The sequence below is a fragment of the Triturus cristatus genome, unplaced genomic scaffold (assembly GCF_964204655.1).
Source record: "Triturus cristatus unplaced genomic scaffold, aTriCri1.1 SCAFFOLD_289, whole genome shotgun sequence".
Lineage (NCBI taxonomy): Eukaryota > Metazoa > Chordata > Amphibia > Caudata > Salamandridae > Triturus > Triturus cristatus.
Window position 1 is genome coordinate 397026 of NW_028188257.1, and position 19744 is coordinate 416769.

General features: G+C 42.5%; 1 protein-coding gene across 1 annotated transcript in view; it reads left to right on the forward strand.

The window, feature by feature from the left end:
• Positions 1-19744, forward strand: part of LOC146769237 (solute carrier family 12 member 6-like) — a gene marked incomplete at its 3' end in the record, with an annotated part of 601402 nt that overhangs the window by 254368 nt on the left and 327290 nt on the right. Inside the window, exon 6 of the mRNA XM_085640509.1 lies at positions 5513-5643. Coding sequence (XP_085496635.1) covers positions 5513-5643 — 131 coding nt within the window. The remainder of the gene's footprint in view (positions 1-5512; positions 5644-19744) is intronic.

Consider the following 19744-nt stretch of genomic DNA (forward strand, 5'->3'; position numbering starts at 1 on the left):
CAAGGAACCGACGCATCACCTTCCTTGTGTGTAAGGAACCGACACATCACCTTCCCTGCGGCCATTTTGTTTGTTTTGCGTGACACATCCAAGGTACTTTATGATAAAAGTGTTGCATTTACAACTTGCATTGAACTGAACTATTTCTACCATTTGAAAGCCTTATTTTTAATACTGTATTGTGGATTTTTGTCGTTTGGTCTTGTTTTGGTTTAGATAAAGATTACTTATTTTTCTAAACTGGCGTGGTGTCCATTTGTAGTGTTTTCACTGTATTACTGTATGTGTTCACAAATGCTTTACACTCTGCCTCTGAGATAAGCCTGTCTGCTCGTGCCAAGCTACCAAGGGGGTGAGCAGCAGTTATTTTAGGAATTTATCCCGCTTACCCTGACTAGAAGCAAGGGTCCCTATTTGGACAAAGGTACCTACGTTTGCCAACTAGAGACCCCCATTTCAAACAATGGTGAAGCCTTTCACTCTTTTGTGCCTTTGTTGAGGGTCTTCCCTGACATGAGGCTCCCAATTACACTTCAGTGTCATTCTGACACTATGGAGCAAAGTCTAGAACTGGACTGTGTGGGAGGAATCAGCATATGTTAGCAACTGTCTGAAACTATTCCCAGAGTTTAAATACATAGTATCCGTTTTGGGCAAAAACTACCTGCTGGTTTTGGGGTCTTACACCACTAGAGTCTGAGCAACTGTTCTGTGCTTCAATGTGGCTGTGGTTGCTGGCTGTCCACCTCTTTTCAACAAGTTTGGGGAAAGAGACCTTGAAGTTGTACAGCATGCTTAGAGGCAAAACGCCTTTAGCTTTTTTTTTTTTTTTTTTTTTTTTTTTAGAGATGGAGCCGACTGACTGCTGAGGAGTCAATCAAATAAATACTTTCTAGAAGAGGGGGACTGCGATGTCCTGTGGCAGGACACAGTTTAAAAAACTGCCATTGCAGCTCACTGAAAGATCTGCCCTGCCAGGCCATGAGGTGGAAGGCATTCAGACCTCAAGTCGCATGCCCCTAGAGAGTGGTGCTCAGAAGCACTCATGATGGTAGAGTGCTTATAGAAGCCACCAGTGGATTTCTGTCACAGAAGATGTAACAGTTCTGATGGTTTGTCTAGGCAAGATTGATATATTTTACTTCTTGGAGGAACAAATTCCAATTCAAAACAAGTTGATCCAGAGGTGAACAAGTCCTTTATTTGCACTCTCACATAGGAGTGGGTATGAAGGATGAGAAAAAGAGGTGGCACAGACAACACGTGTTTCGCCCCCTACATGGCCTATAGGCCTTGGGCTTCTTCAGGGCTGTACAGTAAGTGTAAATAAAAGCCATTTGGGAGTATGCAGATACATACAAAAGTATATAGCACGAGAGTTTAGAGATAACAAACCAGTGGGTCAAGATGTGAAAGCGCGTTGGGAGGAGAAAGCAAAACGAGAGGATGAATGAACAGGGTGATAGACATTACAGAACAGCGAGTATATAGTTGACAGCGGAGAATTAGTGAGGGAATGGGTAGTGCATTACAAGGGAAAAACAAAAAGGGGGGGTTTTGTAATGCAAAGGTCACGTGAGGGTTAGAGAGGGAGATGCAGTAAGTATCAATATGTATAAGTTTAGATACAGTGTGTAACATATTATAGAATAAAACACGATAATGATCATAACACATGTCCATATTTTAGAACAAAGAAAAAGCAGTACGTGATTATAGGTCACCAAAACCGAAGACATCAAGGGTTCCATAGGCCACAAGTCATTTAAGTGTACGAGGAAAAACATTGTTATATACAGTTGGTATGTCAGTAAGGGCCATAAACAGAGATTGAACACGTGGTTGTTACAATATACAGGGTAAATGGAATGTGATCCACATAGGTGCAACGACAAAAAATTGAGAATTTCGACAAGTCATGGAACATGGAACATAAAGGTGAGGTAACGACAATAACGATGCGTATATAAGACATTGAGGGCCAACAAGACATTATTATATGGAATATAGATAAGTAAAGGTTGTATATTTACAAGGTCGGTACCGGATCACGGGCAGCAAGGTGATGAGTTGGTAATGAGTTGGTAAATGGTTATCACCTGATAGTGAAAGAGGCTGACAAAGGAGGTAACCCAGTCACAATACACATAGATGATTACATACTAGAAGCAAATCGACAACTTGGGGATAACACCTGTTATGAACTCCTCACAAGCGATCCCACCACAGATATCCTCAAATCTATCAAAACCAGACTTGACAAATGGTATACCTTGGGACTTATATCCCAATCAGAAAAATCATTCCTATATATACCATACCCCACCATGCCAACCCTCTACCTCCTTCCCAAAATACATAAAGGCATCTACCCCCCACCTGGAAGACCTATCATAGCAGGAATCAATTCCCCTTGCTCACGGATAGGAGAGTACGTGGACAGAAAACTACAGGGACTTATGAAAGAAATACCGTATTTCATCCAAGACACAAAAGACATTCTTAATAAACTCCAAGATATAACTTGGGAATCAGATTTCATACTAGTCTCTATTGACATTGTTAGCCTGTACACATCCATCGAACACCGCGATGGATTAACTGCAGCACAACTCTCATTATGGACACAATCAGCCAACCTATTGGAAAGCAATAAAATGACTCTTGAAATGCTGTTCTAAAATATGGACGTGTTATGATCATTATCGTGTTTTATTCTATAATATGTTACACACTGTATCTAAACTTATACATATTGATACTTACTGCATCTCCCTCTCTAACCCTCACGTGACCTTTGCATTACAAAACCCCCCCTTTTTGTTTTTCCCTTGTAATGCACTACCCATTCCCTCACTAATTCTCCGCTGTCAACTATATACTCGCTGTTCTGTAATGTCTATCACCCTGTTCATTCATCCTCTCGTTTTGCTTTCTCCTCCCAACGCGCTTTCACATCTTGACCCACTGGTTTGTTATCTCTAAACTCTCGTGCTATATACTTTTGTATGTATCTGCATACTCCCAAATGGCTTTTATTTACACTTACTGTACAGCCCTGAAGAAGCCCCAGGCCTATAGGCCATGTAGGGGGCGAAACACGTGTTGGCTGTGCCACCTCTTTTTCTCATCCTTCATACCCACTCCTATGTGAGAGTGCAAATAAAGGACTTGTTCACCTCTGGATCAACTTGTTTTGAATTGGAATTTGTTCCTCCAAGAATTAAAATATATCAATCTTGCCTAGACAAACCATCAGAACTTTTGCTAAAATTAGGGGGATAGGGGTCTCCCCCTGTCATCGGGCAAGAACCAGCACCTTTTGACCAACGCTTAATACCTGGCGAGTAAGGGATAGGGGCCTTTCTCCCCTCTCTTACAGAAGATGTAACGCCTGCAAAAACTTTGTGGGGAGGAAATTAACACCATGTTTGGTGGCCTTATCTAGAGAACCAGAAGTGCTAGGCTCAAATATCACATTGCAATGGGAGGTGGATTCCGCCTCTATTTCTTTATCACTGCTGCAATCCGGGATGGGCTGTTTCCTTTGGGTGGCGTATTTGTGTTTGGCCCGAGGAAGATTCCCCTGTGAAGATCCATCAGACCCAAGATCAAATCGAGTGGAGCATGGTCTCTTTTTCACCATTGTTGTCTCTGACCCTGCCTTCATCAAGTAAGCTGAGGTAGTCCGCATGAACCTGCTCGATGGGTCGTGTCTGCCCTGCCCTTCCCTGGGACTCCTGAAAATGTTCTCACAGCTTGCCTCAGGTTATTGAATTGAGTAAAGGCTGGATTGCACTTGTGCCTAGGCTTCCTCTGTGAAGAGCATAGTACAATTATTGTTTATTAAAGACTCTAAAGTTGACAACATAAATGTTCCACTTTGAGGACTGGTGAACCTCTCTATTCCTGCCTCAATATCGTTGGGCACTCTAGTAGAGTGTATCCATGTTTTTACCTTGACCTGTGTAGCTCATACATGTTTAATACCCTTTTTAGGAGTATGTTAAATGGAGCACATTTAATTGTATTAAGCTAATACATTGTGTCGAATATGATTTTAAATGGGGGAGATGTAAAGTTTGTTTGTAACCTGATCAATTTAGGAACATTTCTTAACAAAAAGAAATCTGTGCTGTGCACCAATATGTAATCAGACAGTAAACCAGGTCTCCTGGATAAAAATATAAACTGAGCTTGTGAATACATAATATCTCATTCATACAAACAAACAATACTCAAGCCCTTAAATACAGTTTGGGAAAATTAGGCAACAAAGGGCCCAAAAAAAGTCCCACAATTGTGACTTCCCAATTAGTGATTCAATCTCGAAAAGATGTTTTTTGAAATTACTGGTAATTGCTTTAAAGCCTGCTGCATATTTAGTAGTTACTTAATAAGCAACCATTATTGTCTGGGTGGACCCTTGATCATGATCATGTTGATATTTATCAGTGGGCTCCAACCTATTCCATGATAAGGGCTACTTATTTAGAATGGATTCATCCAGAGCTACTAATATTATTTGAGTTGTATACATCAAACAAGAGTACATGAGTGGCCACCGTATGCATGATCACAGGCTCTGATCACCTCAGTGTAGATTGCCAGCAGTAATGTAAAGAAGGCCTGGTCAATTTGGAATGCCTCTTAGGAGTAATACAGCCACAGTTGCAATGCCCTTCTGGCTCCAAGGTAGATATATTTGTAATAACTTTGCCAATTCTGCAAGTTGTATCACTCAATATCAGTTTTAAATATACTTTGGAAGTTATGGGTTTGTTGATTAAACGCGTTTTCGTCTCAAATATAGTCTTTTCGATTTTTGTCTACAGGAGAGCTCCCCGCAGGTCACTGAAGAGCTACCAGTAGCTCACTAGCTACTTGTTGGAAGAGCTTGATCTTATATACACGTTATTGGATACAAGTCCCTCTATTACCAGATATGAATTTTATCACCTTTACTGCTTCAAAGTACAGCTCTAATTATTATCCCTTTCAGGCCAGTTTAATATTGCTCAATATAAATATGCCTCTTTTTGGAAGTACTGCTCTTACTTTATTAGCTAATAATCTCTTTGAACAAAAGTGTTTCAGAATTATACCTTTCTTTAATTTATTAAAAAAGAAACGCAGCTCCTCATGGAGTAGTTGGCTTTCTATGCCAGGTATATTCCAAGAGATGGCAGAAATCTATCTCCCTGAGAACAGGAAGTATTCTGCGGATTATCCCCTCCTTTAACCCTATCCAGACCCTACCAGAAGCAATTCCTCCTCCTTTGTATCCAGTTAACATATTTGCAATCTAAAACCAGCGTCAATAGCCATCACTCCTCTCTGTCTTGATAGATAGTAATATTAGTGTTCGCACACTAACCTGAAATTCTGATGTTCAGTTTTCAATTGTCTCCGACTGAGTAGATGTTCATCTATGTGTATCATCCTTTCTAAGCGTCTCAATCCCTTAGTCTTATAGCCTCTCACAACCTGTCCCTTTTGTTTGCCTTCACAGCCGGAGGCTCTTACTTCATGATTTCACGTGCTCTAGGCCCAGAGTTCGGAGGAGCAGTGGGGCTTTGCTTCTACCTTGGAACCACCTTTGCAGCCTCCATGTACATCCTGGGTGCCATTGAAATCTTTTTGGTAAGTGTCTCTGCGAATTTTGGTATCGGGTGTCATTCTTGCAAATAGCTGCTAGTAGAGCAAGTGTTTAATATTGTTTAGCCAGTTTACACACACGGAAAGACAGGAAACTGTGGAACAGGTTCGGCCCCCCAATTATTGCTCAAAGTGGGTTGGTGCTAATTTCCTACCCCCATTTGCACTCATTACAAAGACCTTAATCTATGTGACCCGACTGGAGTGCTGCAGGCTGTGGGCTCACCCCTGCCCTTGTTGGTAAGACTGAATTTATATTAGCAGTCTTGAGACCATCGGCCTCTGATCTCCAGCGACAGATGACCAACTTGAGAAAAGGGATACAGCTCCTCCAGGATAGATCAGAGGACGCTGAAGGGCAGTTGCGCCAAAATAATATCTGCATCATTGGACTCCCTGAAAAGATTGAAGATCCTTCTGTGGTCCATTTGATTTAAATATGGCTAAATCAGACTGTGCTCCTGGGGGAGTTCTTCTCTGCGGAGAGGGCACATAAAGTCCCTGTGTGGTCTTTAATCCCCCAATCCACTCCGTATCTCCCCTGGAATGCCCCCATGTCCAATGGTGGAGCACTTATTTTTGTTTACTGTGAGAGAGACCATATTTTCCGTGTAGCTATCACACATGGCCTATGAGAACTGAAGGGCAGTAAAACCTGCTTCTACCCCTATTACACAAGTTGAATATAGTGTAGAAGGCAGAGTTTCCTGGAAGTCAAGTGCACACTGCAACAATTAAACCTCTCCTATGGCTGGATCTTTACATAGTGCTGGCAGATGGCAAGATATTTTTTCATTGCACCGGTGCAGGTCTTGTCGTGGCTGGAAATGACAGGGCATGACATCTGTCTGGTGAAACAACGTTCAGAACAAGTTCGGAGGCCGAGGTAGCGTCCATGTCATATAGTGAAAGCCCCTGCTAGGGAGCAAGATGTGGCCGCACAGGCCTCGCTGGTTCAAGATTTATGGGACCTTGCAGAGGCAGCATAGATCTGATATACCAGATTAAGGTTTCGACTCATTGGCATCAGGAGATGTGTTATTGTCTCAACAAGGCCATACAGTCTCTCTAATCACAGAGGATGGCATTGCCTGAGCTCTTTTTGCCCTTTGCAGTGAGGTTCTGTATGATGGCCTGGTCTTGTTGTGTTGTTGAGCAGAGCAGTAAATGGTCCGGTTTTTGTGCCATTTCAAAATCCATATTGATGTGGCAGCGAAACAGTGATACCGCTGGAGATAATTCTAGCTACCCCCATATGCTAATACACAATTGCAACTGTAATAAGTTTGTGTTCAAGGCATGTGAGCTGTAGATCACATGCTGTGCATAGCCTGGCATCTAGTGTTGGGTCCGGATGTTTGCACTTTGTTTTTGTTTGAAGAAGTCTTTTCCAGTCACGAGGTAAGTGACTCCTCCTTTCGGTGATAGTGCGCATGGGCATCAACTCCATTGTTGAACTGTTTTTTTCCGCCATCGGGTTTGGATGTGAATTGCTGCGCTCCGGTTTGGCACCGGTTCTCGGGTTCCCTTCGACGCGCAGTCCACTACCCTCGACTGTATTGTTTCTCGATCGCGTTTCCTATTCTCTGCTTATCGTTTCGAACCAAGAATCTTTGATCCGAAAACTCGTGGAGGGCCATTGGGCTACCCGCGCTGGGCTCGCTAGCAGGTCTCGTGCCAAGTTTCCGCACACCAACCTGCACGAAGTGTGCAATCTCTGCTTGTCCCCGGAACATGCCGAGAAGGACTACAATGCGTGCTGATTGTTTCGATCGAAGAAGATGCTCCGTGACCGTCGTGCTCGACGTAACGAAATGCAACAAGGCGGCTCCGTACTGGACATCTTCGGAGAAGATTCCAACCAAGAACACGCTCGAAGAGCCGAAGAAGAACAACATGTATCGGTGTCCGAAGCCGACTCCGACATGGAAGAGAGAAGTGGAGTACAATACACAGGGTCGACGTACCATGAGTACAGAAACCCCCTTAACCCAACAACCAAAACCTTAAAAGGCTCAGGTCCTTCCTTTGCCTACGGGCCAGGGTCGGCACCAAGAAAAAGCCTTTCGGCTCGTGATCGAGTCAGCCTCTTAGCGGCACCGAACCAAAATCCTCGGCACCGAAAAGCAAGCATGTCCAGCCTCCATCTTTGTCCAAGCCTATATCTTCGGTGCCGAAGAGTTTGGAGCCGAAACTCTCGACGCCGAAAACTACAACTAAAGAGAAAAAGACTTTTGGTCCGATGTTCCAACTCCGGATCTGAAACAAAAAGAACTGGTTATCAACCCAGATACTGGACATATTCATGTCAAGTTACCTGAAAAAAAGGAAATTGGCACATCAGGATGAGCATCATATACCTCTAAAGAAAAGGAATATGGCTACAAACCCATCACCACCTGATATTCCACCTTCTTCACCTACTAATCCTCACCTACTTATTACCCCCACTAATTCACCACCACTAACACCTGACCCTCAGGATGAGGGTGTTGGGGACGGGGTGGGGGAGGGGATGACTACAGGCACACACGATGTTGATCCATGGAAGGATTATAATACTGATCGACATACAGATACTTACCCTGATTTGTATCCATCAAGGCCATCACCTCCTGATGACAATATAGGTAATATTGAGCTTCTTAATAGGGCTGCTCACTATCATGGGGTGGAATTACATAAAGAAACTTTAGAGGGGGACTTCTTATTCGAGACATTAAGCTCCACTCAGAAAACAACACACACTTTACCAATGCTTAAGGGGATGCTTAAGCATGCAGATGCCCCTACTGACCCTGCTTACATCAAAGGTCAACTGCCCTTAGACTCTTTGGTGGTCTCTGTTGCTCGTAAAAGAGCAAATTCTCAAACAGGTAAAGCTCCTCCTCCTGATAAATAGTCTATGTTAATTGATGCCTCTGGTAAAAGGGTAGCTTCTCAGGCAGCTAATCACTGGTGCATTGCTCAGGCTTTGCAAGCCAGATATGATGGCGCTCATTATGATGAGTTGGAAAAACTTATCCAATATCTACCTGATGAGCATAAAGCTAAGGCAAATGATCTCATACAAGAAGGAAAACTCATTACCAATACCTCCATCAAATGTGCATTAGACAGGGGCGTAACACAGGCCCCCGCATCCCCTGCAGTGGTGGGGGGGGGGGGGCCCAGCTGCAGGGGGCCCCCCTCAGAACAGAACTACGGTCTGAGGCCTCTGGATAAAACGCGAAGTGGGGGCCCCTCTGTGTACATGCAGGGTGCCCCTTAAACTTTTGTTACGCCACTGGCATTAGATGCAGCAGACACAGCAGCACGTGCAGAAAACACAAGTGTGTTGCTACGCAGACACGCATGATTAAGAATATCAGGTTTCAGACCTGAGGTACAGGCCTCCATTCTCAATCAACCTTTTGACAAGGAACACCTATTTGGCCCAGCAGTTGACATGTCGCTGGATGAAATGAAAAAAGATACTGAGGTCGCAAAGTCCATGGGGGCTTTACAATTACCTGCTAGTAGAGGTTTCTTTCGCCGCTCCTTTTAAGGGGGTTGTTCCAAAACTGTTACCACAGAAAATCCCTCCTCCTCTTACAAGGGCAACAATCAATCGCCCTCATCAAGAGGATATTTTAGAGGAGGTTTTAGAGGAAACAATGGTAGGGGAAGAGGCAGAGGCAACTCCACACGCACTTCCCCCGCTAATAACACAGTGACTTGCTTCCACTAACCTCTGATCATTCCACTCCTGTCGGGGGACGTCTCTCTCAATTTCTCTCTGTCTGGAACACCATCACCTCAGACAAATGGGATCTACAAATTATTCAATAAGTTTACTGCCTGGAACTTACAGACACTCCCCCCAAACATTCTTCCAAGATCATATGCAATGTCACAGGAACATCTCACCCTTCTAAAAAAGACGTTCAATCTCTGTTACAAAAAGGAGCAATAGAGCCAGTCCCATTAAAACATCAGGGAACAGGAGTATACACCCTATACTTCTTAATTCCCAATAAGGACGGATCTCTCAGGCCTATACTGAAACTCGGAGAACTCAATCTATACATTCAATCAGACCACTTTTACTTGATCACTCTACGAGTACTTTCACTACTTCAACAAGGTGACTTCCGGTCCACTCTGGACTTAAGAATGCCTATTTTCATATCCCAATACATCCTGCTCATCGCAAATACCTAAGGTTCGTAGTAGCAAGACAGCATTATTAGTTCAAGGTGCCCCCATTCGGAGTAACAACCGCACCCAGAGTTTTCACCAAGTGCTTTGCAGTAGTCGCAGCTCACCTTCGAAGACAACACATTCACATCTTCCCATATCTAGATGACTGGCTCATAAAAGCCAGCTTGTAAAACAGCTGTCTGTCACACTCGCAAAAGAGTGCAGTTGCTCCACGAGCTTGGATTCACAGTAAACCTGTCTAAGTCTCATCTACAGCCATTCAACACACAGGGGTATCTGGGAGCCACAATAGATACACAAAAGGCTTTGGCCTACCCCAATCTGGCCAGAATACGCAACATGCAAAAACTGCTCTGCCAGTTTCAGCCTCATCACTCATTGCCAGCTCGAGTGTTCATGCAGTTACTAGGGATGATGGCGTCTTGCATACTAATAGTCCCTTACGCAAGACTTCACATGCGTCCCCTTCAAGAGTGCTTAGCACGTCAGTGAAACCAGTCTCAGGGTCGGTTATCGGATCTAGTGTTGGTGGACGGCCGCACCCATCGCTCTCTGCAGTGGTGCAATACACAAAACCTTTCAAAAGGGCGGCCCTTTATCGACCCAGTTCCACAGATAGTGCTAACAGCAGACGCATCGCTCACTGGTTGGGGAGCTCATCTACAAACACATACAATTCAGGGCATGTGGAGCCTGCAGCAAAAGCAACTCTTCATAAACCATCTAGAGCTGCTAGCAAGTTTTCTAGCTCTCAAAGCGTTTCAAGTTCATCTAGTAGGCAAAGCTGTCCTGGTCCATACAGACGACATGACAGCAATGTACTATATGCACAACTAGCACGGACCATCTGGAGATGGGCCATACGTCACAAAATGTTTCTCCTGGCAGATCACCTTCCAGGAGTAAAAAAACAGGTTGCAGATCTGCTCAGTCGTCAAAGACAACAGATTCACGAATGGGAACTCCACCCTCAAGTTCTCCTCCCATTCTTTCAGATGTGGGGCTTTCCAGACATAGATCTGTTCGCCGCAAACCTAAACGCAAAATGCCCAAACTTCGCATCCAGACATTCTCACCATTGTCCAAGGGCAAAGCACTGTGGATGAATTGGTCAGGCATGTTTGCCTATGCTTTTCTGCCTCTCCCACTCATTCCATTACTGGTTCAGAGGCTCAGACAGACGTCCTTGACATTAATCCTAGTTTCTCCCACATGGGCTCGGCAACCCTGGTTCACAACCCTGTTGGAGCTCTCAGTAGTTCCTCACTAAAAACGACACCTCACTCCCAATATGCTCACTCAGACATCCAGATCCCAGCAATCTAAACGTTATGATCTGGCACCTGAAATTTTAGAGTTTGGCTACCTTAATCTTCCACCAGACTGTAATAATATTATCACAGAGGCTAGACGTCCTACCACAAGAGCATGGTATGCAACAAAGTGGAAGCGATTTGTGATATACTTCAATAACAATCAAATAGATCCATCTTCAGTTCAAAACATAATTTGCTATTTACTACATCTGCAGCGTTCCAATTTAGCGTACTCTTCTTCCATATGCTTACATCTTGCTGCAATAGCTGCATACCTACAGAACAGACAACATCTGTCTCTTTTTAGAGTGCCCGTCATCAAAGCATTTATGGAGGGAGTTAAAAGAATCATTCCTCCAAGACTTCCACCTGCTCCAGTGTGGAATCTCAACATTGTCCTCACCAGGCTAATGGGTCCACCCTTTCAACCATTGCATAAATGTGAGGTACAGTTCCTTACTTGGAAGGTAGCTTTCCTCATAGCTATCACATCTCTGAGGAGAGTGGGTGAGCTTCAGGCACTAACCATAGAAGAACCAATCATACAAATACATCAAAACAAAGTGGTTCTGCGGACCAACCTTACATTTCTACCAAGTCATGTCTGCCTTTCATATCAACAAATTTGCTGAGTTGCCTGTGTTCTTACCTCAACCAGATTCTGTGGCAGAAAGTGCTTTACGCACTTTAGATGTGAAAAGAGCTATTCTTTACTACATAGAAAGGACAAAACCTTTTCGGAAAAACAAAACAACTATTGCAAGGTGGATAGTCAAATGCATTCAGATATGCTATGCAAAAGCAAAAATAATTGTAACAATTCTCCCTAGAGCACACTCCACTCGCAAACTAGGGGCTTTTATGGCATTTCTAGGAAACATACCCATAGATGATATCTGCAAAGCTGCAACATGGTCTAAACCTCACACATTCACAAAACACTATTGTGTAGATGTGTTAGCAAGTCAGCAAGCTAGTGTGGGCCGAACAGTTTTATGTACACTATTTCAGACCACTGCATCAGCTGCAGGTTAGCCACCGCTTTGGGAGATAACTGTTGTTTAGTCTATGCACAGCATGTGATCTACAGCTCACTTGCCTCGAACCGAAAATGCTACTTACTCAGTATGCATCTGTTCTTGCCATGTAGAGCTGTAGAGTCACATGCCCCCACCCGCCTCCCTGGGTACCTATACCTGTTGCAGTTACATCTTACTTAGATACATACATACATGGACATCTCTTACTACTCTTACTAACTCTATTATCACCCTCTGCGTCAAACAATCTAACAATGGAGTCGAAGCCCATGCGTCCTATCACCGAAAGTGCAAACATCCGGACCCAACACTAGATGGCGGGCTATGCTCAGCATGTGACTCTACAGCTCTACATGCCAAGAACAGATGCATACTGGGTAAGTAGCATTTTCCTTTGTTTGTTTAAATTTCTGTTGATTACTGTTGCTTGGGTTGCCAGTACATGTTTTCTCTGTTGACTGGGGCCGTTATGACCATTGTATGGATTGATTATCATCTCCGACATCATGATATATAGTACAACTTGGGGATACTGTGAAGTATCTATGTACGGGTGCCCACAAGATACACTCTCCTACCTTTTCTCAACATGTTCTGTCCGTACTCTACCTTTCAACCAGAGAGGCGGGGGGCCATGAATGGCTCCCCCATTTTAGGAAACGACTCACTTTTGCACCATGATCCAGCAATACACATTTCTTACCTGGAACGTCAGGGGGATGGGCACACCTGCCAACCACTGTCACTTACATTCCTTTCTTAGACGTAGAATCATACAAATAGCCTGTCTGCAAGAAACCCACATGATACTATCCAAATTATGGAGACTGGAAAACAAATGGTGAGGCCTGATTTGGAGTACTACGTTCTCTGCATTCTCTTGGGGTTCATTGGTTTTGATAGCACACGGGTGCCTTACACAATACAGTGCAAAACAGTGGATGTCAGGGGTAGGTTTAATAAAGTTAAGGGTTTCCTGGATGGCACTCCATTAATTATTGCCTGTATATATGAGTATGGGACACATGCAATTCCTAGATAATAGGCACCACATGAAACTAGGACGCTAGGTGTTTCTTCCTTATGGGGAGGGGATTACAATCTGGCACGCCTGCTTGATATACGTTACCGGGCGAGATGGCTTTAGGTGTGTCTCGTACAATCTTATGTGTCTCGGAATCTCATATGTCTCTGCATCATAAGCATGCCAGAAGACCATTTGATGGCCTGGTAGGTAGAGATACATAAAGTGTTCCCGGTTTATTATTAGATCCTGTGTAATACTGCTGTGCTGCATTCCTTTCACCATATTGTTAACTATGTGGAAGCTTGGTTGGTGTTTGGTCTTAGAGAGGCTTACTAGTCTATATTCTACTCTTGAGCTGTTTTGAAGAAGATAAAGGATGACTGTCATGGATTGTCAAAGTTTTTGATTTGAAAAACTGCAGTCGGTTTTCACAATTTTGAGCTGTGGCATGTATAATATTGTTTAAAGGCTTCCCTATTTACCAGTTCCTTATAAATGCCGAAGATTACCTTTGTTTTCTTTAATGAAATTGGTTCGCCAACCTTTTTCATTTTCCAAACGACCTTTTGATAATGCTTTCTAATCATTGATAGATTGTTTTGTTGTGATTCACACCATCAACAGTCATGTTTACAGTATTTTTTTTTATAGTGCCTTTATTAGTGCCAGGTCATGGTTGCATTATTTATTTGTTGCTTTGAACACGTTTGTGTTACACCAATTCTTATTCATTGGGGGTAGCTTGTTAAGGCTAAAGGTTATCTTTCATTGAATCAACTCGATCTCAGTCATTGTTAGTGGCAGCTATGAGACCAGCCCTTTCGTACAATAGTTCAAACTCAACTCGTCTCTGAATACTTTATTAGCAGGTTGTGTTTGAAGAGATTGTCGCATTTGGATTTGTGAATGGGTAGATGGCAGTATATCTTCCAGCGCCTGCAAGATTGCATTTGAATTTAAGATGTTGGTTAATGTGCAAATGAAAGTTGGTATAGGTGATGTCTACTGTATTTACTGTCAGTTGTCATGCCTTTAAAATTTGATGAATTATGTAGTTATGCCATCTGGCACTGTTGGGTATTTCAACCAGAGCCAGGACAACTCATTTAGTCTGAAGGAATTGTTTCATGTCTGTTTACTAATAGTGTGGCTGAATGAGGATGAACTGTTGTTGAGGGAATTCACTCAGAATGAGAGTTTATCCTAGGATTTCTTAGACCATGCCTTCCCTTATTGAAAAATAATCTTACAATTAAAAGTAGACAATAATAGGGGACTTCCAAGGACATTGGAGAAGTGTGTGTGTTTCATTGAATTACTTTTTCTCCATCCTGTTTGCCTGCTTAGTCCATAAGGCAGGCAGGGCAGTCATATGTTTGTGGTCTATGTTGGACTTACTTTTTGCTATTGGTGTTCTTGTCAGATTTATGGCTTGATCTCGCATGGGAGACTTTAAAAATCAGTTGCTCTCTAGCCTTTATTTGTTGGCTGCCTTAAACATAGCTGCCTAGATGACTAGAGTTCTTGTTCCATGTGGTTCTAAAGAAGGTGTGTGGAAGGGACTTTCTGCATGCAGCCAAAGTTGGCTCAGTTTGGCTGTACACTTTCTCCTCAGCCCCCATTTTTGTGCCACTGAAGAGTCCCAGATAGATGGTTGAGATACTTGTACTGTAACAGTCAGCACTGGACGCCATCTGCATGTAGTTGTCCTCCATCCCCACGGCACAGGTGCTGTCCTCTATACCTGGAGCTATGGGTGGCAGCTTTTCAAGCTGACAGACCTATGTTTCGAGGTAACCTGTGAGCCTTTTTCAGGCCTCCTACTTGCTGAGTCACACAATCCAGTAATTGTGGAATATGACTGGTGGAGGTGGCGTTCCAGGGACTAAGCTTGACCTCAAATTGCCGGATCTAGGAGTCCAGCAATAAGGATTGCTTGCAGCTAGTTCTTGTCCTGGTGCATCCTTCTTGAGCTTTCCTTTTTGCATACCCCACTAAATATGAGGTTGACTTGCTCGAAGCATAAAATATAGGGCCTTAGCCAAAAGGTGTTATATTTTTTTTTTTGTAAGTAGGATTTCTTTTTTGGACCGCTTTATCCTGGTGCTGTTGTCCCAATTACCTGGTTACGATCGGTCTAATAGTATCACTATGTCCACGCATGTGTGGTACCTTCTGTTTTAATTTTCTATAATATTTATTATTTTCCTTATTTTGCTTTAATTCATTTATTTTCAGCCCGGTTATTTATTTGTTTAAGACCTTCGGTCAGTAGATTTGACTACTACGTAGTTACGTTGTCTTTCCTCCATCTCCATGCTGGGGAGCAGTGCCTTATTAAATGCTGCTTCCGACATGCCTACACCTTTATGCACAGCGATTGAGACGAAGGCAGGCCAGGACTTCTGGGTGGGTGTGTTTTACGGATTATTCAATGATTTGGTAACTTGGAATTCATGTGTTCTGAGTCAAGTCAAACATGACGTTTATTTAGACCATTTAGTCTTTAAACCCATTAAACATCACCCTTTACTATAAATCTAAAAATATGTTCAATTCATCATAACTTCCAGTACAATTATCCAATTTCCATGAGCTTTTTCCCTCGTTTACTCGGTATTAAAACTGTTATACATACACACTTCTATAAAATCACATCGAATTTTTAAAAACAGTAACAAATTTCTATTATACAATATTCTTAAAACAATATAAGACACAAGGCTTTTTCTGACAAGGAAACTATCCTAACTTCCATCATATCTCTCAGCCATTCGTTACCCTTTCCATGAAAATCCTTTTTGCGGCCTCCATGTACTTTGCGATGGCTACTGAAATGTCAAGATTTGTCATATCAGTGAGAAGTTCGATTGCTTGTGCGCATGAAACGGTCGCATATTTAAAAAAAAAATGGGCGTAAAAACTGTCCGCAGGGCTAGCACTTTTGGGCAGTCCACTAAAATATGTACATTATTGCACTTTATGCCCAGTCTACATGTACATTTACCATCAGTTTGCCTTCTTTCAACCTCCCGGTTGCATTACGATCCTGCCAAACCGAATTAGCATTCCGAAAGTCCCTGAAAACACATCTCTTCCTCATATAATGCCCCATCGGTGCCTAGCTTCTAGTTCCTTGATTTATCAGCGCCGGGACGCCCCGTTGGGGCAGCTGTTGCGCTCTACAAAATACACAAATAAATAAATAAATAAATACTTTCCTGTTAATCATACCAAAATTAACACCAACTCTCAATCTTAAAACATGTGCTCTAAGCCATTGATTGGGTAATATATCCAAATAGGGGAACCAAATTTCTTTCTCCCAACTTGCTATCATAAATTTCACTGACTCTTCTTTCTCAGATACTCCATGTCTTCCATCTTAGACAATTCTGTCCCTAGAGTTCTGAGTTCGCTTTTTGTTACGTTACGGTCAATTCTCACATTTAAGTTTTCACAAACTAGATACAATTTCTTCCTGACCTCTTTTGCCCATTTTAGTTCACTAAGCTGGGCTTATACCCAATCTTTTCCAAAATCTTACTAAGGGCACTTGTGCCTGTACTCCCAGCTCCAGTCTAATTGCCTGGACCATGGATGAGCCTGGTAGAGACAATGGGGATTTTAAACATTTCCCTTCCTCTACATCCCAGCTGCTTTTGCCACTTAAGCCAATTACTTCAGAGCTGTATTGTAGTTGTGGTGGTATCATAGCATTATAGGCCTTTAACACTGGTCTGTGAGACATGTACCCGTAGATACGATTTATTTTTTCAGCCCATAGACAGATGTCCGAGCTTTGACTTTTTGGGCCTCCAAATGCATACGCCACTTGAAGGATTTGTCAAACCAGACCCATAGGTATTTGTACTCATTCACAATTTCCAATTTAGATGTGCCCAGGTACCAATTGAGCCTCTGATCTCTCTTCCCAAGGCATAGAATCTTAGTCTTTTCCATATTTACGGTTAAATGCTTTGCACCACAATATTTGCTAAATGCACCTAACTTCCGCTGCAGACTCAGCTCTGTCTGGTCCAGAATTACTAGGTCATCAGCATAAAGTAGACAGGATATTTGTTTTCCGTCCATTTTTGGGCTTGCACTTCTGTCTACTTCCAAAAACCTTGGCAGATCTGCCGAAAAAATAGCAAAGAGTAAGGGGGCCAAAACACAGCCCTGTCTTAGGGCATTGTTGATTGCAATTCTCTGTGTCAGGGATCCCACCTTGTCCTTAAATACTTGGGCCCAGTTCTGAGTGTGTAACTGCTAGATTACCACCAGGCGCCCTTCTGGGATGTCATATTTTTCAAGGTCTCCCAAAGACAACTCCTGTCGACCAAGTCGAGCGCGGTGCGGAAGTATACAAAGCAATAGTACAACTTCTCTCTTTGCTCCATATACTTTTTGCGCCACTACCCATAGAGCAAAACAGTGGTCGATCGTTGAGTGTCCTTCCTTAAATCCTCCTTGTTCCACCGGCACAATCGACCGTTGGACCACCCAATCCTTCAAGCTACCAGGACTATCCTTGAAAAGACCTTCTCACCAATATCTAACAAGTTAATCAATCTATAGTTCTTTGGGGCTTTCTTGTCTCCCTTCTTGTGTATTGGTCTAATTATAGACCCCCTCCAGTTTTGGGAATATTACTAGACTGTAATATGGCTAAAAGCATGGGAGATTAAAATTTTGCCCACCAATTTAACTGGGACTTTATTATAACTGCAGGGAGGTTTTCAGGGCCTGCTGCCCGAGATAATGTTAACTTTCTTATAGTATTCTTTACGGTATCTACAGTAAAGAGATTTTAAAATTCATCAACCTCCCCACCGCTGTGTGTTTGTTTACTTACTGTCCCATACAATTCGCCTAAGTACTCTTCCCATGCTGCTTCCTCCACTACACAGCTCAAGGTCCCAGGTGTCTGTCCAGTGGCTTCCTGTATTAGTCTCCAGAACTGGCGTATATTTTTTGTTTCTATTGTTTCCAGTAGGCTCTCCCAGCTTTTCTCTTTATAAATCCTCTTCTGGTTCCTAACTAACATTTTATATTACTGTTTCAGTTTAATTACTTGTTCTTAATCTTCTTTCTTCTCTTATTAACCTTTTCATATTCACACATTCTATATTGATCCACCCAGAATGTCTACCATAGGTTATTGGTTTTTCACTATGACACTTTTTCTTGTTTTTTAGCTCAACTCTGAAGCATTGGACTACATGTTATATTGTTTCTTCAAACCAAGAAACATTTTGCCCCCTTGCAGTTTCCGTATTTAGAGTCTGTTGGAAGTTAGTCAATTTTTCAACATAGTCTTCTGTTAGTCTCGTTGTCAGGCTTTTTGGGTACATCAATTGTTGTGAAAGTACTATTTCACGGTGACTCATAGACTCCCTGAATATTTTAAGGTGCAAGGGCTTATAGTCGCTGCCTTCTCTTTGGGATACCTGGAAGCCTTTTACTTTTGAAAAATTCCATGCTTGAATAAACATGTAATCAATGGGGCAATGCTGCATGCCTATCTTAAAGGTTTGTTTTGCAGGGCGATCAGTTTTCATCCTGCCATTTAGACTAAAGTCCTTCGACCGCAAGTACTTCCCTAATGTTAAATCTTGTCTAGTTGATGTGCATTTGGGAAAGACTGCTGGCTCTATGTTGTATGCACCCAGTATTTATTTAAACCAAGGATCTAATTTCTTTGGATTCAATTTATGGTTAAAATCGCCCATCACAATGATCAAATGATTACCATGCTTTTCGCACAATGCATCCACATCTTCCTTGAAGTGTTCCAACTCTACCCCATACTCAACCTGGAAACCCCATTGCATATATACATTTACTAGTACCAGGTTTTCATACTTCCTGTCTGTAACCAATAGTGAAACCCTGCAGGCGAGGAGCCACTTACATTTTACATTGAGTGGCGTCACCTTTTTTGCAATCCTAGTTAAAATTAGGGTCATAATCAAGTCGGTTTTCACAGATTTTGATCACCTAAGAGCCCTCGTGCTATGATTGACTGACGCATGCACTGTTGGTGGACCATATCTCGATGTCTTCTTTCTTGTTTCCTTAATGCATGACACTGTGAGCACACTGATTTGCCTTTTTCCACCACCCGGTGTGTTTTTAAGATTCAATTGGATTGTTCTCTTTTTTTGCTGATTAGCCCACTATCATATTAGAAAGCTTGACACTGATATTTTGGTCTTGTGCTATGCTGATATCATTGAATTTGATTCTTTGACTTTTATACCCCTACACACATTTGTTTCAGAATTTTCTGTTGGATGGTCTGATAATTATACTGTCTGTCCTGATGATTACCATACCAATTTAGTTTGGTCGAAACGCCGTGAGCGCCTACCTTTGGCACATATTGAAGAGGAAGCATTGATTGCTACTTCTGGTTTTGTTCGATCAGTCTTTGTTAATTTATTTGCCTCTGCCATTGTTTTTCTGTTTACACTGCCAATTGTGTTTTTTATAAG